At 34.3% G+C, this 17,387-nt stretch overlaps 1 protein-coding gene across 1 annotated transcript; it reads left to right on the top strand.

The window, feature by feature from the left end:
* Positions 1–6,684: 6,684 nt before the first annotated feature.
* Positions 6,685–7,560, top strand: LOC142167389 (uncharacterized). The gene is made up of 3 exons (XM_075227555.1): positions 6,685–6,853; positions 6,973–7,107; positions 7,220–7,560. Exons 1-3 carry the CDS (start codon positions 6,685–6,687, stop codon positions 7,558–7,560), a joined length of 645 nt encoding a protein of 214 aa, XP_075083656.1.
* Positions 7,561–17,387: the final 9,827 nt, after the last annotated feature.

Below are 17,387 nucleotides of genomic sequence, written 5' to 3'. Positions count from 1 at the left end.
TGTTCCTCATCTTGCATTCTTTCAAGTGCAAAAAATGGAAGACTGCTAACTTCTCTGTTGAACTGTGTGCAAATAAGAAACATTAGACATGCATTTTGAAGGCGGCCTTCTCCTCTTTGCAGGAACAATCCTTTGATAATTTTTTTGTGTTGACTCTGCCACATAGGTTTACTTAGATTTTCTTAAAACCAAATTTGGTTATTTTCTTTCTTTCTGATATTGTTGGTGTTTGGGTTAGCTTTTGCATACTTTGACTAATGCACGGGGCAGCTTGTCCCGCAGCGAACACATTGCCAAGATAATTCTATCCACCAAGGTTGAAACATATGGGTTCGTAGTCGCACCAAGTGTTGTTGGGATCAATCCTAGGATGTCCAAGTTTTTATTTCAAACCTAGCATTGGACACCCGAAATCCAGCAAATGGTGAAAGTCCATGACAGTATCTCGGACGAAATCCAGAACACTGTCATGGAGTTTTACTTTTTAAAGTTTAAAGTCCATGACAGTCATAGTAGCTCTTTTCAAATATTGGCTATTTTTTAAAAATGCGATCCAAAAAAGTAGCTAGCATGTAAACAGTTTAGTTTTGAGATTTTTACATGGCTGAGCATTTTTTAAAAATTATTTAACAAAATGATATTAATTTTAGTTTATTCCATAAATAGCAATTTTTTTTACAATCTTAGCATACTGTAAAGATTATGCCATAATTAATGAATGCACAAATGAAGGAATTCCACTAAATAAGGAATTTAATATAACTGACATTTCTCTATCGGGATTATTTTTTAATCTACATAAATTATTTTCAAATCTTACCTAATAATTTTGCTATTCCAATTTTTTTCTGCCTTCACGCTACTTCTTCTTTGTATATACATACATTTATATTTATAATTTATACATTACTGCATATATGACTTGTAAGCACATGCACATATTTAATGTATCATTTATGTATTTTGGGTGTAATCTAAATATACTTTATGTATATTTGACATGAAATATTTTTTGGACTTCTTCATGTCTTTGCAAACATAATAAAATATAATTTATATTTCATAATGATATATATTAAATAAACAATGTATATATTGCAATGTAATTTATTTTTAAAAAATAAATGGTATATTCAATGTTGTAGTATTGTTTTAGCTGTTATACTAAATATATAATAGTAATATTTGATATTATTTTATAATTGTTTGATTTCATATGTATATTATTATACACTATATATTCTAGATTTATTAGTTTCATATTTTATAAATGATACAAAATGAAAGAAAATATATATTGAATCTGCTATGCTATGTTAATACTCAGGTGCCATAGAATGACATTAACTATTGCGGCTACGGATATGTAAATTTTCTTTAAATATTGGCTAGTTATGTTTTTTGCCCGTTTAACCAGTGTCTATTTTTTAGGCCACCATTTATATTTTGTCCCTTTTTCAGAACCTTTGCAAATCATAACCTCCCGCTTCTTAAGCGGAAGATTTCACCCGGGTTCATTCGAAACTTTAGAATCAAGCGTCTAAAATTATAGAAAAATTATAAAAAATTTATGACTAAACTTTAGACCACTATTGATTATTGTCACAACTACATAAGCTTATGTCAAAATCAGTGTTTTAAAAGGCGTGGGTGTAAGTCGAGGCGTTTTACATATGCCTCAGCGAGGCGTAAGCCCCATAGGTATTTAATTTTTAATATTTTATAAAATAATATAATGACAGTAAATATTTATAAACAGGTAAAATTGCATAAAAATTGAAGAAAACTATAAATATGTGAAATATATATATATGCTCCATCCCCACAAAAAAACTAATCAAAACAATCTATTGTTCGCTACTTACAAGCACAAGTAATTTGAGTCTAAAAGAATAAAGTTTTATATACGGAGGAATACTTGATATAGGGCGAGGCGTAAGCCTGGAGGCGGGGGGAGGGGGGGCGTAAGCCCCATGGATCTTTAAAAATTTTAATTTATAAATTAATAAAATAACATAATAACACAAAAAAATATAAAATATAAATTAAAAGTTAAAAATTTAAAAACAATTAAAGGAACTCATAAAAAAATAATCTAAGAATGATTCTTAAGTATAACTAATGCATACAAATCACGTATAACGTCTTTAACTTTCAATTAATTAAAAACTTATAATTTCTTTAAAAAAATGATTAAACTCCACATTTTACCTTCCTAAATGTAAATAATTAATAAAATTTTATTAGTACGATAATTAAAATATTACTCCTTCATGAATAAATACAAATTAGTTTAAGATATCAAATTAATAGAAGTGTATAACAAGGAGGGACAAATGAACTAAGACACGACCAATAATAAGTGAAGATATAAATTCGCAATACTATGTCTCATTATTAGAGTTATACTCAATCTTCATATTTCTATTGATGAATAGAACTTTTATCATTAATTTGTTAAAGAATTTTGAATATCAACGATATTAATTAGGAAATTCGACACGTGATTTGCGTTAGAACTGTTAGGCGAGCCTCGAGCGTTGGCCGTTAGGCGTGTTTAGGGCGCACGGTCGGGTGCTTGGGGCGTAAGCCTCACAGAACTAAGCCCCATACATGAGTCCCAGGGCGTTTTGCAAGTGTCCCGCCCAGAGACGACCCCGGGCGAGTCCCGGAAATACCTTTTTAAACACCGGTCAAAATGTATCCTTTATAACAAAAACCTACGATTGGTTCTAAAAGAAATACTTTTGACGGTCATAAAACACTATGAAACATGATCAAAGTAATTGAGACTATTCTTCGTGAGTTCAATTTTAAACATGTTAGTGATTTTTTGCTTTCTCTCTCTAGCTCCCATGCCCTCCGGCGCACGTTAGTTAAACATACGCCCACCGTAGTTCATGGCTCGGGAAGAGGACGAGCTCGCAGAAGACCTAGGTTGCAACCTTTAGCTGGTATTGGTAAACCAACTGAAGCTCCTAATAGCTGAGATGGTAAAGACTCGCGTTCCATTGGATGATGCAAGGATAAAACAATATGAGAGTGAAGCGATAATACAGGGGCCTGCTAAGAGATTGGATCTCAGTATTAGTCCATCTCTAATCGGCCATAAGAACAAATCAACTGGGAAATTTGAAGACCTAACGAGTACTACCAGATCTAGCACCAGCAATTAAGAAGAAGGGGACAACAAATGCATGGACTTCTCTATTTGCAGGTAACCGTAGTTCTGAGAATGGGCTAAAGTTATCTTACATTCCCCCAAAAATTGTTCATGTGAAAACTGTTGTTCAAACTTGAAAAGAGATTTTTTCTAATTGTGTATGTAATTGGGGAAACTTCGAGCTATAACTACATGCATAGGTTTATAAAGCAGAGTTGGAATCAAGTGGCAGAACTAGAGGTGTTTTACCATGAAGAGGGTTACTATGTAGTCAAATTTCAGTCTATCAATGACATGCATGAAGTCCTGTATTCAGGTCCCTATACAGTTAACAACAAACCTTTGATCCTGAAACCATGGACTGTGAACTTCGACTTTACAAAAGAATTTCTCACTGAAATTCCCATGTGGGTGGTGCTACCAAATCTCCCTATGAGTTGCTGGGGTGGTCAATCTCTGAGTAGAATTGCAAGCGCAATAGGAAGGCCTTTGTATGCTGATGAGTGCACTTCTAAACAAAAAAGGATCTCATATACTCGTATGCTTATTGAAATCAATGTTACTCGACCACTTCCCTCTAGTGTCACTATGTGGGAACCTGAATGGAGGCAATTTGATCAAATGATAGAGTATGACTGGAAACCGGATTTTTGCGAAGTGTGCTTGAAAATAGGCCAATGTTGCAAGCAGATTGAGGCTGAGAAGCATAAAGTTGAACAACCTAGAAGAAGAAGGAGACCAATTGGCAATGCACAACCTGCCCCACAACAAGCTCCACAACCAGATTGGTAAGAGTGATCCAGGAATGGAGAACAAAGAAGACTGTTGAGGTGAGGGAAAAGCCTACTGAACAATTAGAAGCAAATAAGCTAACTATAGAGACACATGATCAACAAGTTCTTGAGCAAAGACAACAACCACTGTCTATTTGTGAAGAGCAGCCAATGGTAAGAAGCAAGGAGATTCATAAGGAGGACCAGCTACCCCAGAGAAGCCCTGAGTTGAGCTGTATTAGGGAGTTTCCGGCTTTATCTACTAGTGTTCAGAGGGTAAGCAATGCAACAGTGAAATCAGGTGGGAATGGGAATCAGAAATGCTTGCCTACAACAGATAGTGGGCCTCTTATACCAGCCTAATGACCTGGTTAGTGTGGAATGTTAGAGGGATTAGCAAGAGATACAAGCAGAAGGAGCTAAAGTTATACTTAAAGAATAAATACATAAAACTAGCTGGTCTGCTTGAGACTAGAGTTAAAGAAACTAGTGTCAATAGAGTTTTCAAAAATATATCACCAGGTTGGGGCGTTGGGCACTACAATATAATTATCAAAGTGTTGTGAATGGAAGAATAAGGCTTACCTGGGATCCTAATGTATACTGTGTGGATGTTGACAGAGTAGAGTCTCATCTCCTCCATTGCTTAGTTCGGGTAGGGGTGTTCAAAACCGAACCGAAACTGAAAACCAAATCGTAAAAGTGACCTAATGGCTTATTGGTATCAAGTTATCGGATTAACAGGTGGTGAACAGATTGAAACTTTATTATAAACGGCTTATCGGTTTGGGGATGAATTATTCAATTTTCTTATCGGATAAACCGTTAACCCATTAAGAATTTTTGTATTTATATATTCTTATCCATATGTATATTAAATATTCCTTCCATTTATCCATATGCAATATTTTACCTTGGATACAGTAAGGGCGGGACTCCATTGTTCTTTTAGGATGTCCAGACTAAAGGTGTCAAACGGGTCGGGTTGGCCCGATTCCGGACCGGCCCTGACCAGTTTTAGATCGGACCAGACCGTCCCGATAGTAAGGGGGAGGGCAGGGCTGGGTTGGGATGGGGGCTAGTTTGTGCCGGATAGATTTTTGGTACTGGTTAACCGGACTGGTATGACCCGTTATGGTCAAGTCATTTGGGAACCGGTTAATCGGACCGGCCCAGACCGGTTCAACGCCTTTTTTGATTTTTATTTTTTTATAAAGTTGACGTCTTGACCATTGCCCAACAACTAATTTGCAAGAATAGCCCTTTTTGGGCATTTTTTTTAAAAAAATAACACTTTTATTATTTACTAATTTAGCCCTTTGAAAAACTATAAATAAACCCCCCTTTTTTATTTCTTCACACATCTCTCAATTCTCAAACCCAAATTCTCAATTCAAGTTAAATCATGCTCCGTGCTTCTAGAATGAGCTCATATGTTTGGGAATACTTTGAGGTGGTAGAAGAAAATGAAGAAGTTAGTAAAGTAAAGTGCAATAACTGTGGTCTGAGTCTTAAATGTTCGTCGAAAGTGGGAGGGCACAAGCTGTTTGAGGAGGCATATGAAGAGTTGTCTTGAGCGTCCTCTAGAAATTCGTATTTAAGTTGATTTGAGGTAATTTGTGTTATTTTAAAATTATTAGACTTATTTAAGCTTAATGTTTTAGTTTGTTAGATTAATTTGAAGTATTATTATGCAATGAAAATTTGAAATGAAACTATGAAAGTTTTTGAAATTTGATCCTTACATATCAAGTTATCAACACTCCACTATAAGACTTGTACTATAAGTTATATATGGGTTTAATACTTTGGAACAAAGGAAGGCTCTATGGACAAGTTTGAATGATATCTCTGTTCATACGACCAAGCCTTAGATATTAAGTGGTGATTTCAATGCCATTCTCTACGCACAGGATAGGTTGTATGGCAATCCAGTTACAATGAATGAAATGGATGACTTCTCAGACCGCATTCACACTCCTCTTGAATGAGCTGCCATGGAAAGGAGACTACTACACCTGGTCAAACAAACAACAAGGTACAAACAACAAGGTACAGACAAATCCTAAGTATGAATGACAGGGTATTTGGCAATGACATGTGGATGATGAACTGCGACAATGTGTGTACTGAGTATTACACTCCACTGATTTCTAATCACTCGCCTATGTTGATCAATATAAAATCTGTAAGACTCAATATCAAATCACTATTTAGGTTATTTAATGTGTGGGAAGCTCATAGGGATTTTGAAACAATGGTGGAGAACATATGGAAAATGAGAGTAGCTGATGATAAAATGAAGGACATATAGAAAAAAAACTCAAAGCCCTTAAACCACTTTTCAAAAGACTTAACAATGAAGAGTATAAGGGCATAGCACAGAGAATTGAAAATGCAAGGTTGGAGCTCATCACAGTGCATGAAAGTATGCAACAACACTACATTGACAGCCTATTGGAACAAGAAAAGAATACACTACAAGAGTTGGAGAAATGGTCTTTAATTGAAGAGAGCATACTGAAGCAAAAGTCTACAGTAAAATGGATCACTCTAGGAGATGCCAACACTAAGTATTTTTCTGCTATTATGAAAGAAAGAAGCCACAAGAAACATATACTGGAGATTATAACTATGGATGGATGGAAGCTAACTACACCTGCTAGCATCAGAGAGGAGATTGTCAACTTTTATAAGAGTTTGATGGGGTCTTCTGCCAAGTCATTGCATGCAATCAATTAAGAAATTATGCAAAATGGGCCCAAGCTCACTCATGATCAACAGCTAAGTTTAGTTGCAGAAGTTTCAGATGGGGAAATATATGAAAGGCCATGTGCTATTCATGAGGACAAGGCTCATGAGGTTGATGGCTATAATTCACGCTTCTTCAAAAAAGCATGGTCATCTCTGGCAGACTGTACAAAGTTATAGCTTGTACAACAATCACCCTTGTCCCTAAAGTGAGTAATCCAGCAACAACAAAGGATTTCAGACCTATTGCTTGCTGCACTGTGCTATATAAGATCATTTCTAAAGTGCTAGCAAATGGGCTACAAAGAGTAATTGCTAGTGTCATCAGTGAAGCTCAAGCTGGGAGGAAAATTGCATACAACATAATTCTGTCTCATGAGCTTGTTAAGGCATATACAAGGAAGAACATTTCTACAAGATGTAGGATCAAAATTTACCTAATAAAAGCTTATGACTCTATGGAATTGACTTTTTTTGGAACAAGTGATGGGGGAGCTGGGATTTCCTAGAAGATTTTAGCAATTGGTGCTAGGTTGTGTTAAGACAGTTAGATACTCCATAATTATAAATGGGGAGCCTTCAATACCATTCTCAGCAGCTAAATGGTTGAGGCAAGGTGATCCCATGTCTCAATTCCTTTTTGCAATAGCTATGAAGTACTTCAGTCGATGCCTAAATGGATTGAAAAAGAAGAGTGAGTTTAAATATCATCCCAGATGTTCCAAGTTGGGTATCACTCATATTAGCTTTGCGGATGACCTACTTCTCTTTGCAAGGGGAGATGTACTATCAGTCATGCAACTACAACAACGCCTAAGCCAATTTTATGAGGTTTCAGGCTTGCAAGCTAACCAATCTAAGAGTTCAATCTAATTTGGAGGTGTGACACAATTAGTTAGAGGAGATACTGCAGAAACTAGGATATGCTAGGGGTGAATTACCAGTCAAGTATTTAGGAGTTCCTGTGCCCACTAAGAAGATGTCATTAGCTCAATGGCAACCCCTCATCGAGAAAATAGTGGCAAGAATCTCATCATAGACTGCTAAAAAGCTCTTATATGCTGGTCGGATTAAGTTAGTACAATATGTATTATTTGGCATTCAAGCATATTGGTCACAATTGTTTTTGATCCCTAGTAAAGTGTTGAAGACAATCGAAGCTTACTGCAAGAGCTATGTCTGACCGGGAGAGTGTCATCACAAGAAGATCATTAGTGGCTTGGGAGAAGACATGTACACCTAAAAGTGCAGGTGGGCTGAATCTAATCAACCTCAAAGTGTGGAATAGGGCAGCAACAAAGAACCATTGGGATCTTGCACTTTAAGTGGACAAATTGTGGATCAAATGGATACTCTTTTTACATAAAAAGGCAGCAAATTTTTGATATTCCAATACCTTAACAGGCCTCTTGGCTAGTCAGAAAGATGATTGAAGCAAGGGATTTAGTGAAACCAACACAAATTCTGACCAATAGAAACAACAACATGATCAGACAAATATACTATCTGATGCTTGGGATATTACCTAGAGTGGAATGGAAGTTATTTATGTTTAGGAATGATGCACGGGGTAAAGCTAAGTTCACTATGTAGCTATATTTTTTAGACAGGTTGCTAACTAGTGATAGACTAGTACGCTGGGGAATGCTGGTGGACACCCTATGCATATTATGTCAATCCCATGATTAAAGTAGAAACCACCTGTTCGCAGAATGTGACTTTGCCAAGAGACTTTGGAAGGGGGTCCTATTATGGATGCAGAGACGACCATATTGTCCTAATTCATGGAGTCAACATTGAAAATGGGCAGTGGAAAATGCTAAAGGAAAATCACAGAATGTTGTTGCCTTCAAATGATTTATGCTGAGACAATTCACATGATCTACAATGAGAGGAACCTTCGAATATTTGAGAAGCACAGTAGAGAGGTAGAAGAATTAGCTAGGGCTATTGCATGTGTCTATAATGTGAGAGTATATGCTCAAACAAGAAAGCTACTGCAACAACTTAAATTTTGAGGAGTTAGAACACATAGGACTCGTGGTTAATTGATATTTGTACAGGTATAGGTAGAAACTTCTATATGAGACAGGGAAATGTGATTTGTAAAGCTACATTGATGATCAATGAAAATTATTTAATTACCAAAAAAATCTTAGTTTAATGGATTTTTAATTTTTTATATTATTAGATTACTTGAAACTAACTATTTCATTATATGTGAACTGTTATAAATATATTATATTATGGGTGTTCATTTAGTACTCCGTTGAAAATAAAGTTCCTGAAGAAGCTTATCTATATGAGACTCTGCCGTAAATATGTTTATCTATTTAGTACTCTATTGGAAATAAGTCTCCTGAAAAAGCTTATCCTTTCGGTATCCCGCTATGGATAAACATTACCCCGTTAGAAAATTATCTATATCTGGTATAATGAGCTTATCCTTTCGGTACTCCGTTATAGATAAATATTACCATCGGTAGAAGATTATCTATATCTGATATAATGAGCTTATCTTTTCGGTACTCCGTTATGGATAAATATTATCCCTGGTAGAAGATTATCTATATCTGATACATTAGCAACTTACACATCAACTTGCTTTTTTCTATAAATAGATGAGATTTCAGTTCATTATGTACATAAGTTTGAAATTTGAATAATATATCAGTTTCTCTCTATACTTGTCTTTACTTTACAGTCTTTATTTTATAACACGTTATCAGCACGAGATTCTGCCATCTCGAGCAAATACTTTGAAAGTATAAGAGGTACAAACTTTCTTTTTCTAAATAATATCAAATCTTTCTAAACTTGAGTTTGTAGCCCTGGATATATAGGGAAAAAACTACATGTATTGGGTGCTTGATGCTGAAATTCATCTTGATGCGATAGGTCTGACGGACACCATCATGGACAAAAATCAAGCATTAAACCAAGACTGTGCCAAAGCAATGACATTCCTATGCCATCACTTTGATGAAGGCTTGAAAATGGAATATCTCACTATTAAAGATCCAGTCATACTGTGGAATAATTTGAAAGATAGATATGACCACCTGAAGATGGTCGTTCTTCCACAGACACGTTATGATTGGACTCATCTAAGACTACAAGACTTTAAATCTATCAGTGAATATAATTCTGCTATGTTCAAAGTTATTTCCCAATTGAAATTATGTGGTGATAATATTACTGATCATGATATGTTGGAGAAAACTTTCACTACTTTTCATGCCTCGAATATGCTCCTGCAGCAGCAATATTGAGAGATGAGATTCAAAAAGTATTCTGAACTTATCTCACATCTTCTTGTAGCCGAGCAACATATTGGGCTATTAATGAAAAATCATGAAAGTCGACCTACTGGTTCTTGTCCATTCCCTGAAGTGATTGAGACGAACTTCTACCAAGCTAAGCGTGGAAGAGGACGTGGCCCCAGTCGTGGTCATGGCCGCGGTCGGGGAAGAAACTCTAATCATGGTAATAATAATGCACCTAAGAACCCTCCTCACCACCAGCAGTGGAAAAGAAAGCGGTGCAAGCAACAAAGCTAGAAAATGTATGTTATAGATGTGGAGGAAAAGGGCACTGGTCACGTACATGTCGTACACCAAAGCACCTGGTTGAGCTGTATCAAGCCTCCCTGAAGAAGACAGAGAAGAATGCTGAAGCAAATTTTATTTTTGAAGATAATTTAAACTTCATGCATTTGGATGTAGCAGATTACTTTGCACACCCGGAAGGAGAAACAAGTCATGTGATCAGTGATTAATCTGTAGAGATGTAAATATTTTAATTTTTGTTGTTTGTAGTAGATAGTATGGTTATATAATTGTTGTATATAAATAAAAGTTATTCTTTGATAATGATGTTTACTATCATATTTATTTTATTTATGCCATTTTGAAGAATATGGATAATCCTCAAATTATGTTTGGATCAAAGACCAATCATGAAGATATTTATGTAATTGATAGTAGAACAACTCATGCCATATTCAAAGATTAGAAATACTTTTCTTATTTGCATAAGGAAAAAGCAAATGCTTCAACAATTTCTGGTAATATAAGTTTAATTGAAGGATCCAGAAGAGCCACTATATTTCTGTCTAAGGGAACAAAACTTATAATAGACAATGCATTATTCTCCTCCAAGTCCCGAAGAAACTTATTGAGTTTTATAGATATCCGCCGAAATGGGTATCATATTGAAACGATAGATGAAATGAATATGGAATATCTTTGTTTTACAAAGAATGTTTCTAGCCAGAAGTGCATTATAGAAAAGCTACCAACTTTATCTTCTGGCTTATACTATTCAAAATTAGTACAGTTGAAACACACTCCATCGTAAACCAGAAGTTTACTGATTCAAATATTTTTGTGCTTTAGCATGGCCGTTTAGGCCATCCTGGATCAATAATGATGAGACGAATTACTGCAAATTCGAGTGAGCATCCATTAAAGAACCTGAATATTCTTACAAATAATGAATTTTCTTGTGATGCTTGTTATCAAGGCAAAATAATCACTAGACCATCACCAATGAAGGTTGGCATTGAATCCCTTGCCTTTTTAGAATATATACGTGGGGATATATGTGGACCTATTCACTCACCAAGTGGGTTGTTTAGATATTTTATGGTCATAATAGATGCATATTCAATATGATCTCATGTGTGCCTACTATCATCTCGCAACCTGGCATTTGCAAAGCTATTAGCTCAAATAATTCGATTAAGGGCACAATTCCCAGATAATCGTATAAAGGCTATTTGCCTTGATAATGTTGGAGAATTCTCATCTCAAGCTTTTGATGATTATTGTCTATCAGTTGGGATAAAAGTTGAACATCGTGTAGCTTATGTTCATACTCAAAATGGCCTTGCAGAGTCATTTATTAAACACATGCAATTGATAGCAAGACCACTACTTATGAAAACGAAATTGCCCACTATTATTTGGGCCATGCTATCTTGCATGCAACATTACTTATCCGTCTCAGACCGACACATTATAATAAATATTCTCCATCACAATTAGTTTTTGGTCATGAACCAAATATTGCCCATCTACGAATTTTTGGATGTGCTGTATATGTGCCAGTAGCACCACCACAACGCAGTAAGATGGGCCCGCAGAGAAGATTAGGAATATATGTTGGGTTTGAATCACCCTTTATTTTCGCTATCTTGAACCATTGGCGGAAGAATTATTTACTGCTCGATTTGCAGATTGTCGGTTTGATGAAACAAATTTTCCACAATTAGGGGGAGAGAAAAAGGAAATCAAAAGTAAAATTGTGTGAAAAGTTTCATCATTATCCCATTTTGATCCACGTACTCCTATATGTAATCAGGAGGTCCAGAAGATCATCCATTTACAAAATATAGCAAATTAAATGCCAGACGCGTTTACTGATTTGAAAAGGATAACTAAGTCACATATCCCTGCAGAGAATGTGCCTATCCGAATTGATGTCCCAATAGGACCATCTACTAGCATGAGAGCTAGTGAACCTAAAGCACGTCTGAAGCGTGGTAGGCCTTTGGGTTCTAAGGATCGAAATCCTCGAAAAAAAAAATCAACAAATGATCACAACGATACTATGAAGGGATCCCCTGAAGAGACCCAAGATCTGATTAGTTCTGAGCTTCCTGAAGAAATAAATGAACCCGAGACTCAAGTGAGTGAGAAGCTTTTAATAAGTTCTATTGGTGAATGGATTAATTTAAATTGATCTGAAATAGTGGTGGATAATATTTTTGCATATAATGTTGCACTTAACATTATGCAAGATAGTGAGGATCTTGAACCTAGATCTGTCGAAGAATGTCGACAAAGATCTGATTGGCCAAAATGGCAAGAGGCAATTCAATCAGAATTGAACGCACTTGCTAAAAGAGAGGTCTTTGGACCGGTAGTCCAAACACCTGCTGGTATAAAACCAGTTGGTCATAAATGGGGTTTTGTGCGAAAAAGGAATGATAAAAATAAAATTGAAAGATACAAAGCTCGCCTTGTCGCACAAGGATTCTCACAACGACCTGGAGTCGGTTTTGATGAAACACATTCACCTGTTATGGATGCCATAACATTTCGATATCTCATAAGTTTAATACTATATGAAAATCTTGAAATACATCTAATGGATGTAGTTATAGCTTATCTGTACGGTTCACTTGATAATAAAATTACCTTGAAGGACTTAAAATGCCTGAAGCAAATCCAAAATCTCGGAAAATGTATTCAATCGGATTACAAAGATCATTGTATGGTTTAAAGCAATCTGGACATATGTGGTATAATTGCCTTAGTGTATATTTGCTGAAAGAGAGTTACATAAATGATGTTATTTGTCCTTGTATTTTTATAAAGAAAATGACATCAGAATTTGTTATACTTGCTGTTTATGTTGATGACATAAATCTTGTTGGAACTCCAAAAGAGCTCCAAAATGCAATTGAATATCTTAAGAAAGAATTTGAGATGAAAGATCTTGGAAAGACAAAACTTTGTCTTGGTCTGCAAATTGAACATTTAGCAGACGGGATCTTTATCCATCAATCTGCCTATACAGAAAGGGTCTTAAAACGCTTTTACATGGACAAAGCGCACCCATTGAGTACACCAATGGTTGTTCGATCACTTGAAGTGAATAAGGATTTGTTCCGACCTCCAGAAGAGGATGAGGAACTCCTTGGTCCCGAAATACCTTATCTTAGTGCAATTGGTGCACTTATGTATCTTGCTAATGCTACAAGGCCTGACATAATATTTTCTGTTAATTTACTAGCAAGATATAGCTATTCTCCTACACGGAGACATTGGAACGAGATTTAGCATATATTGCGATATTTAAAGGGAACACTTGATATGAGTTTATTTTATTCTAACAAAGGTAGTGCAGATCTTGTTGGTTATGCAGATGCAGGTTATTTATCTGATCCACATAAAGCTCGATCTCAAACCGGGTACGTATTTACATGTGGAGGTACTGTCATATCATGACGCTCCACAAAGCAATCTATTGTTGCTACTTCTTCAAATCATGCTTAGATAATAACTATTCATGAAGCAAGTAGGGAATGCGTGTGGTTGGGATTAGTGATTCATTTTATTTAAGAAAAATATAGTTTGGAAGGTGATAAAAGATCCGCAATTTTATACGAATACAATGCTGCATGCATAGCCCAATTAAAGGGAGAATTTATAAAAGGAGATAGAACGAAACACATTTTACCAAAATTATTCTACACACATGATCTTCAGAAAAATGATGACATTGATGTGCAATAAATCCGTTCAAGTGACAATCATGCAGATTTATTCACTAAATCTTTGCCAACTTCAACTTTTGAGAAGATGGTATACAAGATTGGAATGCGGAGACTCAAATATTTGAAACAAGGTTTTTATCAGAGGGAGTAAAATACGCGCTATACTATTTTTCCCTTACTAAGATTTTTCCCACATGGTTTTCCTTATAAGGTTTTTAATGAGACTACTAGTTATGCGTATTACTAAATATGTGTACTATTTTTCCTTCACTAGGATTGTTTTTCCCACGGGGTTTTTCCTAGAAAGGTTTTAATGAGGCACATTATTTTTTGATGAACATCCAAGGGGAAGTGTTATAAATATATTATATTATGGATGTTCATTTAGTACTCCATTGAAAATAAGCTTCCTGAAGAAGCTTATCTATATGAGACTCCGCCGTAAATATGTTTATCTATTTAGTACTCTATTGGAAATAAGTTTTCTGAAGAAACTTATCCTTTCGGTACCCCGCTATGGATAAACATTACCCCAGTAGAAGATTATCTATATATGGTATAATGAGCTTATCCTTTCGGTATTCCATTATGGATAAACATTACCCCCAGTAGAAGATTATCTATACTGGTATAATGAGCTTATCCTTTCGGTACTCCGTTATGGATAAATATTACCCCCGGTGGAAGATTATCTATATCTGGTACAGTAACAACTTACACAGCAGCTAGCAGCTTACACATCAACTTGCTTTCTTTTATAAATAGAGGAGATTTCAGTTCATTATGTACATAAGTTTAAAATTTGAATTATATATTAGTTTCTCTCTATACTGGTCTTTACTTTACGGTCTTTATTTTATAACATGAACTTATTTTATTGAATAAATTTAAGAGAAATCAATATCTTTGCAACTCGATTAAACATCATATTTATAAAACCATGACATTCAGGGTAAATGAAATATTTAAGTTATGTTTAAGTATAAAATAATATTATTAATTTTAAAATAAACTAAAAAGAACAAAGTATAAAATGGAGTGAAGGGAGTACTAATGTAAATAAGAATACAATACTAGTTAGGGTTAATGCTAGTGGTAGTGGAGTAATTAATTCTACGGCAAATGGCCAAACATACTTCTCTACTTTCGAAAATGGTCTAAAAATACCTCTCGTTATACTATTGGTTATCTATACCCCTGCAGTCATACTTTGGGTTCAAATATACCCCTCATTTAAACGGAAGGACACGTGTCATCGTCTTGTTGGTCAATTCTAAATATCTTCTAATTAATTAAAAAGACCCATTAATCATACCCGAAAAACAATGTTTTAAAGTATTTTTTTTTAAAAACTGAAAAAAACTGAAATTATTTTTTACTAAAAACTGAAAAAAATAAAAATATATTTTTTCCAGTTTTTACAAAAAAATGCTTTAGAAAAAACTGAAAAATATTTTCTAAAATAATGTTTTTGAAAAAACTGAAAAAGCTGAAAATCAATTTTCTAAATCAATTTTGTTTTTGTAAAAGCTGATTTTTTTTTTACTAAAATATTTTCGTTTTTTTCAGTTTTTACAAAAAAATTGCTTTTCAAAAAAGGTGAAAAATATTTTCTAAAACAATATTTTTGTAAAACCTGAAAAAAAAAACTAAAAAGCATATTTCTAAAGCAGTGTTTTTGAAAAACTGAAAAAATATTTTTTTTTCAGTTTCTCGTTAAAAATATTTCAATTTTTTCAGTTTTTAATTGCTTTAGAAAATTGCTTTTAAGTTTTTTTTTCAGTTTTTACAAAAATATTATTTTAGAAAATATTTTTCAGTTTTTTTAAAAGCAATTTTTTTGTAAAACCTGGAAAAACAAATATTTTCGTTTTTTTTTCTTTCAGTTTTTAGTAAAATTATTTTTTTATTTTTTTCCAGTTTTTACAAAAAAATAATATTATTTTTCGGGTATGAATAATGAGTCTTTTTAATTAATTAGGAGATATTTAGAATTGACCAACAGGACGATGACACATGTCCCTCCGTTTAAATGAGGGGTATATTTGAACCCAAAGTATGACTGCAGGGGTATAGATAAACTAATAATATAACGAGGGGTATTTTTAGACCATTTTCGAAAGTATAGAGGTATATTTGGCTCTTTGCCGAAAATCGTTAATTCTAACATAAAAGTTCGCGGAACATAATATAATATTTGGTTTGCCGCATAAGGAAAAAAACAGCCACGTAACTAATGCTACATTTGGTTAGCGGTATATTATTCTATGCAACGACAGAATATAAAATAAAAATATGATCATTAACAAAAGGCGATTAAAACATAGAAAGAAAATGGGCCTTTTAAAAATAATTAATTTATGTATAACAATTTTCTCATTATTAATCATCGCAAAATATTATTAATTATCAAATAAAGAGTAAAATTTCACAAATAATCATAAAACTATAATTGTTTTTTTTACTAAAGCCACATAACTAGTTATGTTTTTCTAACGGAAAAATCACATAACTTTCATCACGTAATACAAAAAGTCACAATTGCCAGAAAATCCAACTTTCCGATACAATAAGTTTTTACTTCATACTTTTTTTTGTTAATAAATATTAACTCAATTAAAAACGGGCCGCTCGACCCGACCCAAAACCCATCTGCATAAATTAATCAATCAAACAACTAAAGGGTAAATGAATTGGAAAGAAACTATCACAGGATATAACTTTCCACGCATTGATAACTAATATTGCCATCGTCCAAATTTATCTTGTCGTGATCAAATTTTGAAAGTCAAACTAATTTTTACTGTAATTTTTCTTTTTAAATTATTAGTTACTGTACTTATAAAAGGTAGGTTTACAAACCTTCATGGTGCTGTACATTGTTTTTGTTGAACAAGATATTACTGGAAGAGCTGTTCAAGGTCTTGAAATTGTGCAAGGTGCTCTTGAAGTACTGAAAAATAGGGTCAAATATTTAAAAAGCGTGTGAAAAATTGCGATATAAAGAGCAAGTTTAACTAGATAGTTATCGCTTCGCTATAACCGTTTTTCGTATTTTGACATTTTAGGGCCATAAAATAAGAATTTAATATAATTCCCAAATTATTGTGTGTTATAGCCCACGCCATTTGCGTGAATTCGGACGATCGGTTCTGAATCGCCTAAAATTTTGTGAGGTCAAAAAAATGACCTAATAAACAAAAGTCATCGTTTTTCCATGACCGTTCCTCGTTTTATGGCATTTTAGGCCCATAAAACAGAAAATCAATATGATTCCCTGGTTTTCGTGTGCTATAGTCCACGTCATCTACATGAATTCGGGCGACCGACTCCGAATCGCCTAAAATTTTGTGGAGCCATAAAGACGAAATAATGAACAATAGTCATTGCTTCGCCATGACAGTTCCTCATTTTT

This window comes from Nicotiana tabacum, chromosome 12 (genome assembly GCF_000715075.1).
Source record: "Nicotiana tabacum cultivar K326 chromosome 12, ASM71507v2, whole genome shotgun sequence".
Classification (NCBI taxonomy): domain Eukaryota; kingdom Viridiplantae; phylum Streptophyta; class Magnoliopsida; order Solanales; family Solanaceae; genus Nicotiana; species Nicotiana tabacum.
This window is presented reverse-complemented; position numbering and strand designations above follow the sequence as displayed.